This window comes from Amblyraja radiata, chromosome 3 (assembly GCF_010909765.2).
Source record: "Amblyraja radiata isolate CabotCenter1 chromosome 3, sAmbRad1.1.pri, whole genome shotgun sequence".
NCBI lineage: Eukaryota > Metazoa > Chordata > Chondrichthyes > Rajiformes > Rajidae > Amblyraja > Amblyraja radiata.
Window position 1 is genome coordinate 91,542,051 of NC_045958.1, and position 13,525 is coordinate 91,555,575.

The 13,525-nt window shown below is 39.9% G+C and overlaps 1 protein-coding gene across 1 annotated transcript; it reads right to left on the reverse strand.

Moving 5' to 3' along the window:
- Positions 1–1,229: 1,229 nt before the first annotated feature.
- Positions 1,230–5,950, reverse strand: hmgb2 (high mobility group box 2). Its single transcript, XM_033018316.1, has 5 exons — positions 5,821–5,950; positions 3,617–3,779; positions 3,393–3,535; positions 3,135–3,309; positions 1,230–1,841 (listed from the first exon to the last, which is right to left on the reverse strand). The coding sequence occupies exons 2-5, from the start codon at positions 3,764–3,766 to the stop codon at positions 1,674–1,676; spliced, it is 636 nt and encodes a 211-aa protein (XP_032874207.1). The 5' UTR covers positions 3,767–3,779; positions 5,821–5,950; the 3' UTR covers positions 1,230–1,673.
- Positions 5,951–13,525: the final 7,575 nt, after the last annotated feature.

A 13,525-nucleotide genomic window follows, 5' to 3' on the forward strand; every position in this document is an offset into this window, starting at 1 on the left:
GATCCCTCTCACACAAGGTGTCCCATTCTATTCCCAACCTTTCCCAGGAATCTGACCATACTCAAGGGTTGACCTTACCCTGCTGACCATAGAAACAAACTAGGCAGCTCATTTTCAAACAGCTCACACACCACAAAATGTTGATGCAGTGGTACAATGATCATTGGGCCTTGAGCTACTTTAGTTTGTCACGTGCACTGAAGAACAGTGAAAGCTTTCTATTGTGTGCTCTTCAGGCAGTGGAAACACTATGCATGATTAGTCAAGCCGTCCACAGTGAAGTTTAAGAGTGAGTGATTGCAGATCCGTTCCGGGACCTGGCTTGGGTGTCATCTTGCATTGACTACGCAGATAATGCTAAGCCATCTGTTATAGCCCTTGGTGAAAGACTGCAAATGCTGCTCGGTAGGGGGGTATTTTGACCCAGCAACCACAATTCACAAGAGGGAAACTTAGAGATAGTGTAACATTGAATAAGGACACAAACCATTTTTGATAGTGGCTATCAAATCCTCTAGGCAAGCTGCATGTTGGAGATGGCAATTAGGCTGCTGTGTGTACCAAGGATTGGAATGAACACTGGAAGTGTATGCCAAAAATCAAAGAGACCGTTTTACACTGGATATGTTAACATTTGTCTCTCAGCTGCCTCGATGGTCAAAATGTTTTAGGGATGTATGGTAAAAGCACTTTAGTTTATATCATGTGTACTGAGGCACAGTGAAATTATTTTGTTGCGTGCTAACCAGTCAGCAGAAAGACTATACACGATTACAATCGAGCCATCCGCCGTGCATAGATAAATGATAAAGGGAATCTGCTGTTGGAGTAGAGGTTTAAAAGAGTAGAGCTATTGTAATGTGTGATTACAAATCGACTTCTGGGACCAGCACGCAGAAAATCGCCTGGCTTAGGTCCCATTTTGAAAATGCTTGTTATTGCATAGCCATCCTCTTGTCTGTTCTTCTAACCATTAGTGTGGTCTAGTTCGTTAAGGTCAACAATGACCTAATTTTATTGCTTCTCAACAGAATGTATTCAGCCAATATCCAATTATAATTTATAGAAAGTCCTGTTATTCCATTGGAAATACTTAATTCCAAACACATTGTCCCATGATGAAAGACATACACACATATTGCAAATTCGCTGGTCAGGAATGCCTCATCTGCAGTCTTTGTTATATCCCAGGTACATTTTTAGAAATTCTTAAAATCTGAATGCGAAACCACAAGTTAATGTTTCAGTTTTATTAAAAAAGTATTGATTCTTATCATGATCTAACCATGAAAAGTTAGCAATCACATGTAGTGACAGAAGATCTACAAACAAAAAAAAATTGGCAAAAGAAATTGGTATTAACTGCATGACAAAAAAAATCTTACTACTTTTGCCATTTGAAAATTTCACACACATTAAATAGGCAAAAACATTCCATGACTCTGGAGCCCCTCTTCTTTGCAGTGCCTTTAAAAAAAATCAGCTACTTACAATTAAAACATTACAGGGCCTGGCTACGCAGTGTAAAAATACAACACTAACTATACACAGTTTTGTACAGTTTCTTTACACCTAAGCCATTGATCCAAATTACAAATGAGTTCACATTTCTTGTCCTCGCAAAGAAAAATAGATCAAGCTTAGACAGACATTTTTTTTATATCTGTTGCCATTTAATCATCATCCTCATCGTCGTCTTCCTCCTCCTCATCGTCGTCTTCCTCCTCTTCATCATCATCGTCTTCCTCCTCCTCTTCCTTCTTCTTCGCGGCCGGAGCTGGCTTGGCAGCAGGTCTCTTACCAGAATCAACTTTGCATTTGGCTTTGTAGGCTGCAACCTCCTAGAAGGCAAATTTAAACAGCAGGAAGTTACACATCAATCACTGAACCATTAATCCAAATAGATAGCAATCAAGATATACCTGTTAGCTGACAGACACATCAAGCTGTGGAGATTTGGCTTGCATAAGTTAACACACCACCCAATTACAGGATTCAAACATCAATTTTCTGCAGTGCAAGATTTCCCAAACTTGTTCCACAAAACTTTCTCTTGCACCATAGTGTGGCCCACACGTATTCACTGCCATCTGTACTCAACTGCGATTCTTTCACTTCCCTGATACTGAATCTTGTGCATTGTTTGGAGTGTGCGCAGTCTCAACATATTTGTCCCCGCAGAGTGGAGATGACATGAGAATCTCATCAATCGAGTTTGGTGACAGATCAATTGTTCTCATCACTTTGATTTTGCTATGCTTTGGTCACTCTATTCTGAGAAATTATTGCTTATATATATATTTTTTTAATTGCTGTTGTTTCTACCACACATCTAAACAGCTTAATTTCCCGAGTCAACAGACTTTGTCATCCACACAGACATATGCCCCAGCCTCGTCTTCATTAGCAGACTCTTGTCAATAGATCCTATATGAATCGATTCATTATTCAAAGATTCATCTTTCTTCACATCCATACTTTAAGACGTGCAACAAGAGAGCAACCCAAAGGCCGATTAGTGAGATCCAGCAAAGAAAAAGAAAAACATCAATAGCATGGAGCATAGAAATATGCAACTGAAGCCTGGAGTTTGAGATTAGCTTGAAATTGAGTTTTACAGAATAGATGAGATGAATGTGACAAAGGATGATATACTGGAAACTGGTATGTAAAGAATATAAGTGTACTGTAGAAATTAAACTTTTCCTTCTGTGCTAGGCTATACATGCCTGGTTATACAAACCCAAAGTCAATCGTGCTAAGACTGTGCTGCTGGATCACTGACGTGACCCACTGCATCCCTGTCAAATATATGAAAAGGCTGTATGCTTCGAGTCTGTAGAAGAGTCTCTTGCTCGACTGTTCTTGTCTGACAATTTATTGTGAATAGTTTACTGCCACTCATGTCTTGTGTAAATTATTCTGACAATAAATACTATTGCGGATGAAGACAAGTTGAGCAGGATCCAAACAAAGTGTCTGCAGCTGGAAACATCCCAATGAGCTATTACGCAAATATGGATCACCTTCCTCCTCCTCCCAGAAAAAAAAAATGCACTAGAGAAATAATTTTAATTGTCTGGTTGAATAAAACTTCAATGAATCACAATATTTAAAACTCAAGCCCCATTTACCTTCTCATACTTCTCCTTTAATTTAGATGCCTTTTGCTCGTATGGCTGCTTATCCTTGGATTGCACTGTGGACCACATCTCGCCCAGTTTCTTTGCAACATCGCCAATGGACAATCCAGGTGATTCACTCTTGATCTTTGGACGTTTTTCAGAGCAGAAAATGAAAAACGATGATCTGCAAAAATAAACAAATTATTCAACAAAACAAGATTCAGTTTAAAAAAATGTAATATCAAGCACCTTGACTGAAATACATACGGTGGTCTTTTGGGAGCATTTGGATCCTTCTTCCTTTTCTTGTCCCCTTTCTCAGGAATATAGTTCTTCATCTCCCGATCGTAACGGACCTTGTCGTTCTTGGCCAGGTCTTCAAACTTTGACTTCTCTTTGTTTGACATGGTCTAAAAACGAAGCTATTTAAGTTATCACAGATACACAAATATAAATTCAAAATGATCCAAAACCAGTATAAAAGTACTCACCCTCCACCGTTCAGAACATTTCTTTGAAAACTCTGTAAAGTTGACAGAGGCCTCCGGGTGCTTCTTCTTGTGCTCCTCTCGACAAGTCTGCACAAAGTACGCATATGAGGACATTTTGCCCCGAGGCTTATTAGGGTCTTTTTTAACCATGATTAGTTGGTTTCTGCAATGGAAAATAAAAATATTCAGACATTGAGAGTGAAATATTTTGTTGGATATACCATAGATAAACAAGTTCAGTCTAAGCTGGTTTCCTCAAGAAGTTCTTTGTTAACCTAAAAGTCACCAAGTAGGTTTGGTAATTTTTTTAATTTCCTCTACAGTCTCTCCAGAATGTCACTTAGTCCACGGATAAAGTACAGCAGAACATTAAAATATGTTTGCAGCTTCGGGAGATTGTCATTACTTCCCAGTTAGCAACCTTTGCTTTGCTTGGAAATCATTAAAAAATTAGAGCGATACAACCACTAACGTTAAGTGACTGCGTAGAGTTTTGGTGTTGGGCAATCACGACAAATCGTTTAATTTGTTTTCTAATTCTAATAGAAAGTAACTTCAATTTGCTTGCAAAACATCATCTCTGAACCTCCAAGATGCCAGCCGTTTACATTTAAATTTAGCAAATGAAAAGGATTTTAAAGATCCTGGTTATTGAATTTTAAGGTATATCGATCATTACTGATGCTTTAAATTCAGATCACTGCACAACAGAACTTTAGAGCTTGATTCCCCTAGCACATATATAACAATCCAAAAGGCCTCTACGTGTTGTAAACATCTTTACTTCCTGTTTCCCCATCACCATTGGTCCCATTAAAAACTCTTGACATGGAAAATAGTCACTGCCTTGAATGTAGTAGAATTGCAGGTGCACCTTTCCTTTAAGATACTATGCTGCCATTGTTTGTAACTTTCACTCCTCTGTATCTAACTTTTAAGTCCACTTAATAACTAGTAAACACAAAACCTTGGTAAGGAAAAATTTCATTTTAGGATATGAACATATTTTTCTTAGAAACACAAACAAGAAACATATCAAACTTGGTCACGGAATACTTACATTTTGAATTCTCTGTCAAACAGAAAAAAGTTCTCGATTTTTTAAGATACATTTTTTTTTAAAGTATTGTGGGCATACGAAACGTTACAATTCGTGAAAATAATGCTTGCACATCAAATTTACTCAAATGTAACATTTTTCAAACAATGTTTAACCTAAATTCATCTAAAACGAACACTTTCAATGCAAACGATCATGCAAACACATACACAAAATTGTACTGGTAGAAAAGTTTTACCTAAAGATTTGAACCGATGTTTTAAAAGTAGTTTTTATAATATAAAAACGTGCAAAAAAACGCCGCAATTAAGACGATATTAAAACATGGGGGGGGGGAAAGCAAGCCAAAAAATTTGAAAAATTTAAGGAAAAGGGCGGGCTGTGTAACAGATGTAGGAGCTGCCTGCCAGTCCAGCCACCTCCATTTTACAGACTCACACAATACCGCAAGCAGACGGAGCATAAGCAGAGAAAATACCAGGGGCGGCAGCAGCAACTTTAAAAAGCTGCTGAATCCAGAAGAACTAATGCAGATTTTAAATCGGGGTTTCAGAGGCAAGTGTGCTGTTGCAAGTTTGATTACAACATTTATACAAACGCAAAAAATAAAACAAAGACAGCGAGGCTGCAAAACAGCTGCGCACTTTGCATTAATGAGTCACATTGAGTAACCCAGAGGCGGCCATTTCCCAGAGAAAGAACACACACACACACAACCCTTCCACCGTCACTCTACCCCGCTCTCCAACTTCGGCTCTCAAGTCCGTCCAATGTTTGAATCAATTTGCAACAAAACTCTTTATTTAAAAACAAAAAAACCCTCCCCGCGCATTTTTTCTCTTAAAAATAAATTATATGCGATTTAAAAAAAAAAAAATCCACTCTTATTAAATGCACCAAGTTTAAACGAATGATTGGAAAATAAAAACACAAGTTGTAGCACTTTTTAAAAAAAAATAAAAGATTTGCTTCTTCCAAATCTTTTTGATATATATTGTTATAAAGGACGAGAAAGTCGGTAAAAATGGGTTGGGGGGGGAAAAGGAATAAGAGTCAACAGATTGTTTTGGGGGAAAAGCTACGTTAAAATATCCCGCGCACATACATATCCAGCCCGTACAGTAATATACATAGGGATACCTACCAGGCTCCCACTACACAAGGCGTCAATGGACTACAAAGCTACACAGGGCGCTGGTTCTCACTATGCTACTCTGCACCCTAACTTCATTACACGTTTCCTACCCGGATACCCATCGCTCATGGCGCTCCGCCGGCGCCGATTGGCCGGAAGCCGGGCCCGGGGGCGGGTTGGGGAGGACATGCCGCCCCTCTATTGGCTGCTGGGCGAAAGCCGCCAGCAGGTTAGGTTGCGCCTGGGTTCTCCGTCTCTTCCCCAAGTCCACTTGAGTTCCAGTGTTCATCCCGCCCAGCAACCTGCCCAGCAACACGCCACTCCCCGTCTCTCTCCCCCCCACCCCCCCGCTACGGGATGCACCGAGCGCCGCCACCTCCCATTGGCTGCGGGCGCCTGGCGCGCCTTTCGAAAGGGCGGCAGCTCGCCAGCCGATTGGTCGTCTTAGCGGAGGGGGCGGGGCAGGGGGGAGTCGGGACCGCAGCGTCGCCGCCGCCGCTGAAAGGCGTGTGACGTGTTTGTTTTTGAAAAGCAACGGTCGGCGGCAGAGGCGTCGAACGCTCGAGAGCGCAGGCGGGAGACAAAAGAGCGCCCGCGCGCCCGTCCGCCCGGGACTCAAAGCTCAAGGGCATCGACCAGAGAAGATGAGGAGTTGTACTATTTTACACTCTTCCAACAGTTTATTTGTGTCTTTCTTGCATGCAAACGCAGCAAACAAAGGGAGGAGGAGGGAATAATGCGCGGCCTTTTTTTTTAATATCCTCCCCGAAAAAAACTTCTGGGTTACATTTGCACGCCCATTATGTTCACTGACTCCACACTTTGTGGGAGGGTCGGGCTTTGGTGCTGGGTTGGTTTGTCAACCTAACAAACTCCCCTCCCCTCCAAGAGTTTTGCAGCCAATTAAAGTGCTCTTTGAAGCACGGGGGGGAACTTTTAAGTCAAGTCAAGAGATGTCATTTGTTCCAAAACGAAACGTTGATATTATTCTCTTGCAGCGTTCGCGCAACAGGCAACATGGAGTATTACTTGTAGATCTCGTTTCCCCATTGCAAGGAGGATGTGGAGGCTTATGAGAAAGTGTGGGGGAAATAGTGATAAAAGTAGCAACCAGTACAGAATGTAAGTGATGTACTGGCTCAGGTGAAAATGTATTAATCACAGCTCATCTGATCTGGCAGGGTGATGAGGTGTAAATGGATGAAAACAGGAGAGGAGGTAAAAATGCAATTTTAGCATAGTGAGATACAAAATTGAAGATGCTGGAAATCTGTGAAATATGTGGAAAGAGAAAAATAGTGAATATTGCAAGTTGATGACGATTTCCGTAGTACTGACCAGATTTGTGATATGTTGGAAAAACTGGTCATCTGAAATTGTGAAATGTAATGTTTTTATTTATTTCTTTCATTCAATGGATGTGGGCTTCACAGACTGAGCTAGCATTTAATTAAGCTTGAGAAAGTGGTGGTGAGAAGGTTGAACTGCAGATGTCTTTGAGGCGTGAGTATACCCATGAGGTGCGAGTTCTAGGATCTTGACCCAGTGGTGGTTAAGGTGGTGATATACTTTAGAATTGGAGTAGTATGTGACTTGGAGTGCAAGTTCTATCTCAACCTCTGCACTCAGTTGTCAGGGTTAATTTCTAAAATTTACTTCAGTTAAATAAGCATTGTAAACTCAGTAGCATTGTTTTGGATATCTGTCATAAATAGTGTTCTCCAGACAGAAATTTCAATCACCTGCTCTCAGATTTGTTCAGTCTCATGTATTTAAGTGACTGAGCTAAAATAATTGATGATATTTTGATGTATATTATCTATTGTAAGTGAATATCATGACATGCTTGGTACAGTGAATGATGATAATTTCATGTAATATTTGGATAAATTTATATTTTATGAATAAAGTATTTTGGAAAAAGGTTGTAGAGAACTCATTAACACCATGGTGGTTAAATTTGCAGATGAGCAAAAGTTACTGGACACAATTCTATCCAAAGAATCAAATCATATTTTAAGGTAGATAAAAATGCTGAAGAAACTCAGCGGGTGTGGCAGTATTTATGGAGCGAAGGAATGGGTGACGTTTCGGGTCGAGACCCTTCTTCAGACCCGAAACGTCACCCATTCCTTCGCTCCATAGATGTTGTTTCACCAGCATTTTTGTCTACCTTCGATTGATCCAGCATCTGCAGTTCCTTCTTAAACAAATCATATTTTAACGTTATTAAAATGCTTCATTCCAATTGGAGTGATCTAAATCAACAACTTTGATGTGGACTTAAATTTGCTTCATGATTCTTTTGTGGAAAACATATCATGCCATATTTACTTTGTTATTTGTTAACTGCAATAATTCTGTGGGAAAGCCGACAAAACTGGATATATTTCAAAAAGATGCATTCAAATCCAACTATCATTCAAATCCAACTCATTTTTACATATTAATTCAGTTTATAAAGTCAAGAATAATGCATTAAATAGTCGGACATTTCACTGGTGTTCACTTAGGATACTCATTGTGGCCTTTGCTTGATGCCAGTTCATATTTACATATCTGATTATTGCTTTTTGAAATAGCTGAGCAAGCCATTTGATTATACTAAAATGATTGAGCTTCATTTTGTGGACTGCAGTATTCACAATTCCCACGTATTTCCGTTGAGTAAGAAAGATTACGTAAAGGCATCACTATGCTAGCTTTGTCCATGTTCCAAGAATGTTATTTTTAAACATTACTTTCTTTCATTATAGTAATGGGTTATTTGGAATTTTATACTGATCCGTATTGAAAAATCATAATTTGTCAGCTATTTAACGCAATAAATTGACCTCGGCATTTGAAACAGTTGCAGGCAGACATAAATTCCGTACAGTATCTGAGGAATTCAAAATCAATAATTTTGGGATACGAAGAGACAGCATCAACAGTGGTGACAGAGAAATTCGTAAGTTAAAAACCAACCTATTTCACTACACTTCCATCAAGGAAGTAAATCTTACTCACTTGAACTATACATAGTTTTGAGTACAGAATCTTAACTATCTTCTAAAATGACCTGGTAGACACAAAATGCTGGAGTAACTCAGTGGGACAGGCAGCATCTCTGTAGAGAAGAGATCCTGCCTGTCTCGCTACTCCAGCATTTTGTGTCTACCTTCGATTTAAACCAACATCTGCAGTTCTTTCTTGCACATTCTAAAATGACCTAACAAGCTGCATCGTTGCATCAAATTGATACAAAAGATAATGAAATTAAATTAGAAAAAGATACTGTCCACCGTGCATCAGATAGGATAAAGCATGTAGATGTCAGACACTGGGATAAGTAATTAGAGCTCGCAGAAGTGGCAGGATAGTGGTATATAATAATGCATGGGTAAGGAAAGATTCTGCTGTTTTTCATCTACCACGCTTCTTCAGCAAATTAATGTTTACTCCGTGTTTAATATCACTTGGGAGAGACACTAAGAATGGCAAGGATACAATAGTTTAGATCAGAGACTTTCTTGTCCATCTTCTATCGTGGCTTGAAGCCAGCTTTGCTGAGTCCTGACATAAATTACTGCCTCTCTAGGTAGGAGCTGAAAAGTCCTATTCAAGCTAATTTCATAAATGTGGCATAATTGAAGATTTTGGTAGGTTTGACCACCACCAGAAGGCAAAATCCTGCCTTCACACCATCAAGTTCACCCATCGTGCAATATGACACTACCATCATGCTCTATGGGATTAGATTAAAAAACAGATCTCATAGCTCAAAACTGGGCATCTATGAGGCACTGTGACAATCAGTGCAGCATTATGGTTCAGCAGATTCCTCACTTTACTAGTCCTATACCATAAGGAAGTGGAGCAGACTTATTGGAATCAAAGGTTAGCTCGTAAAACAATGAGCATAAAGACCCCTTCAAATAGGAGAATGGAAGGTGTGTAGTTTGGCCAGACGTATCACCAGATGCAAGGAAAGAAAGAGCCTCATTGGCTTGGTAATGAATTGGAGAGTGAAATGTAACAGAAAGGATGCTTATGATAAATGTCAGCTTCAGAATTCATCAGAGAATCAAGCTGAATGCAATAACAATCTGAAAATAAAATGGAGAAATATCCAGGTTACAGACTAAATAAAAATAAGCTAGTATTAAAACAGAAAGATCACCGTAATCCAATGGGATGTATTATAGGTTGTCGAGAGATGTAAATGTGTAAGACGTGGAGTATTACAAATCCCTGTTCAAAAAAAGTGAGAGGTATAAATCTGAGAAAGTCAGGTTAGCTGAATATTAGTGTTGAGATACTTTTGGAGACATTCCTCAGAGTTCCAGGGCATCTGTAAGAATATAGATTAACAGATTTTTAAAAAACAGGATCTCGACCCGAAAACGTCACCCCTTCCTTCTCTCCATATATGCTGCCTGACCCGCTGAGTTGCTCCAGCATTTTGTGTCTACCATAGATTTGTTAAAGCCAGATGATGTTTGAATAACATGTTTGAATTTTTTGATGGAGAAATAGAAAGTGCTATGAACAATTTTCATAGTAAAATTGAATCCTAGGGAATTAAAGGGGGTTGATACTGTACTGTGTACCCAATGAATCGTTATTGAGTCATTTTTCATAAGTATTAATAATCTGACGGTATATAATATTCATAATTTAGTGCGTAGATGTATTGTAATGTAAATTCAAGGATTCAAAGATGACAAAATTCTCTAAAATTAGAGCTGACGTGGCTGGTGACATTTTGCAATGGGAAATATGAAATGGTTCATTTGGTTCAGAAAAATGTGAAGAAGCAAAACAAACAAAACAATACCATTTTATGGGGAGTTGTAAACAGATATTGTACCCTCTTAAAGAAGGTGGAAAATTTGAGAAAGCACATTGAACCCTTGTTTTAGAAATAGTACCCTAGAGTACAATAGCAAGGACATTGTTGAACCTTTGTGTAAAAATGGTTAGGAACCAGTGACACCTGCATTTGATTTTATGCAGAAAGAATTATGTAGAGAAAGGATATTAAGATTGCAAAGAGGATACAGAGGAGATTTAGCAGAAATTGTGCCATGGATGAGAGACATAGCTATGTGAAGAACCTATTGAAATTGGGTTTGTTTATCTTACAGCAGGGAAGGAGGAAATATTATTGAGTTGTTAGAATCCATGAGGATATTTGGTAGACAAATTAAAGGGAAAGGCTTTCCTGTGGCAGGAGGCTCGAACCAGAAGGCATTGGTCTAAAACCTTGGCAAAACAACTAAAAGTAACAAACAGAAAAAAATCATGCCATGAGCTTGAAATTTTTAAAACGATGGTGGACGCAAATTCAATAATAATATTTTGAGTGAAATAGAGAAATCCTTAGAATGGAAAAAAAATTGTGCTATGGGGAAAAAAGCAGGAAGTTGGAGTAATTGGATATTCATTCAAACGTATGGCACAGAGAAAGTAACCTGGATACCTTCCTCTGTGCGGTTCCACTCCACAATTCCAGACCTGCATGTTCTTCATGCTGGAATATATAGAAATCATCATCAATATTAATCATGCCCTTGGCATGAAGCAACCATTGGAAATTGAGTCTTTCTCAGAAGTTGCAGAATAGCAAATCTACGAGCAAATTCAAAAAGGAGTACAATAGTTGATAAATGTAGATATTTTATCATTTAAGTTTGGCTTTGCAACTGCCTTTTTCAACATTAGTCATGAGCAGGTGACTAGTTCACGTCATCTACAAAAAAATATATAGTCAAATAGTGCACATCTTGCAAGTTTGCTGAAATTATTTTCTGAAACTAGAATACAGTGGATGATCACATATAGCAATGGATATAGATGAAAAATATCAGGGTACTTCCCAGTTTGACACACTGATGTGGATGAGTTGGACCAAATGAGCCTTCCACTGTCTAATTATTTTTCTTTGGAGCTGTGTCTGAAGAGGTCTTGTCACCTATCCTCATTCATTGAGGTCTGTGGGTCAGAAAGTCGAGAATCCAGCGCCAGAGAGAAAAAGCTGGTTCCTAGGTCCACAAGTTTGGAGATTAGTTTGAATGGGATTATGGTGCTGAAGTCAATAAATAACACCATAGAAAGCATACTGTTGGGTTGCATCACAGCTTGGTTCAGGAATAGCTCTGCCCAAGACTGCAAGAAATTGCAGAGAGTTGTAGGTGCAGCCCAGTCCATCACACAGACCAGACTTCCCACCATCAACTCCATTTACACATAACACTGCCTTGGAAAAGCACCCAACATAATCAAACACTTTTCTCACCCACAGGCATTCCTTCTTCACCCTGCTTCTGCCTGACAGGATACAGAAGCCTGAATGGATGCATCAACAGACTCAGGAACAGTTCCTTCTCTTTGATTGTCAGGCTTCTGAACAGTCCATCCAAAAGCTAGAGCACTGTAATTCACCTCTACCTCTTCTTGCGTATGGCGTGCACAGCCTAAAGTTGTAGGACAACTTGTTCTATTTGATCTTATTTGATTGTGCGTGCCGGGTTAATTACAGTCGTCAAAACAGGGCGGACCGCGTGAAGGTTGCAATCTTCCACCCCACCTCTACCTCTAAGTTCCCTTTTGCTCGAGTGCTTGTACTTGCATTTGACGTGATTGTGGTATATCTGATCAGTTTGGATAGCATGCAAAACAAAGCTTTTCACTGAACCTCGGTACATGTCACAATAATAAACATAAATCTACACTGTCGTGGGTACAGGGAGAGTAGAGCATGCAGCCTTGAGGTGATCCTGCTTTGATGGATATCAATGAGGAAGTGTTGTCAATTTGTACTGCTAATGAGGAACTCCAGGATCCAATTGCATAGGGATAAACAGAGCCCTAATTCCGAGTTGATAGGTTTTATCTGCAGTCGATGAACAAACTAATGTATATGTTCTTATTGTCCAAGTGGTCCCGTGCAGGGTTGAGAACCAGCATGAGCATCCTTTGAGGATCTGGTATGGCAGTAGGCGAATTGTAGAGTGTCTAGATCCATACTAAGGCAGGTACTGATTTGCATCATAACCAACCTCTCAAAGCTCTTCATCGCCATGAAGATCGTCATTGAGGCATTTCCTCTTGCTCTTAGGCACTGGTATTATGCATGACATTTCAAAGCAATAGACAATAAGTGCAGGAATAGGCCATTCGGCCCTTCGAGCCAGCACCACCATTCAATGTGATCATGGCTGATCATCCGCAAACAATACCCCGTCCCTGCCTTCTCCCCATATGCCCTGACTCCGCTATCTTTAAGAGGCCTATCAAGCTCTCTCTTGAAAGTATCCAGAGAACCGGCCTCCACCACCCTCTGTGGCAGTGAATTCTACAGACTCACAACTCTCTCTGTGAAAAAGTGTTTCCTCATCTCCGATCTAAATGCCTTACCCCGTATTCTTAAACTGTGGCTCCTGGTTCTGGACTCCCCCAACATCGGGAACATGTCTCCTGCCTCTAGCGTGTCCAAACCCTTAATAATCATATATTTAAGTAAGGTCCCCTCCAGGGCCGGATTTAGATGAAGAGAGGCCCTAGGCTATTCCACTTGTGAGGCCCCTCCCAATCCCCCAACCCCACGACGAGAGGAAGATGGAAGAGTCCACCAGATTGACACTGATGTGCAGCCGAGCGTGGCCAATGAGATGAGTAGGTATGTTGCAAAACTTACCTTCAGCAGCGCTGCAGTTCTGCCACTGGCCGT

Bases quoted from the DNA above. Each gene is read 5' to 3' on its own strand.
- hmgb2 (XM_033018316.1), bottom strand. From the start codon at position 3,766: ATGGTTAAAAAAGACCCTAATAAGCCTCGGGGCAAAATGTCCTCATAT. The intron at 3,536-3,616 runs GTGAGTACTTTT...CTTCGTTTTTAG, and splicing joins AATGTTCTGAACGGTGGAGG to ACCATGTCAAACAAAGAGAA. The intron at 1,842-3,134 runs GTAAATGGGGCT...TTTGCCTTCTAG, and splicing joins TAAAGGAGAAGTATGAGAAG to GAGGTTGCAGCCTACAAAGC.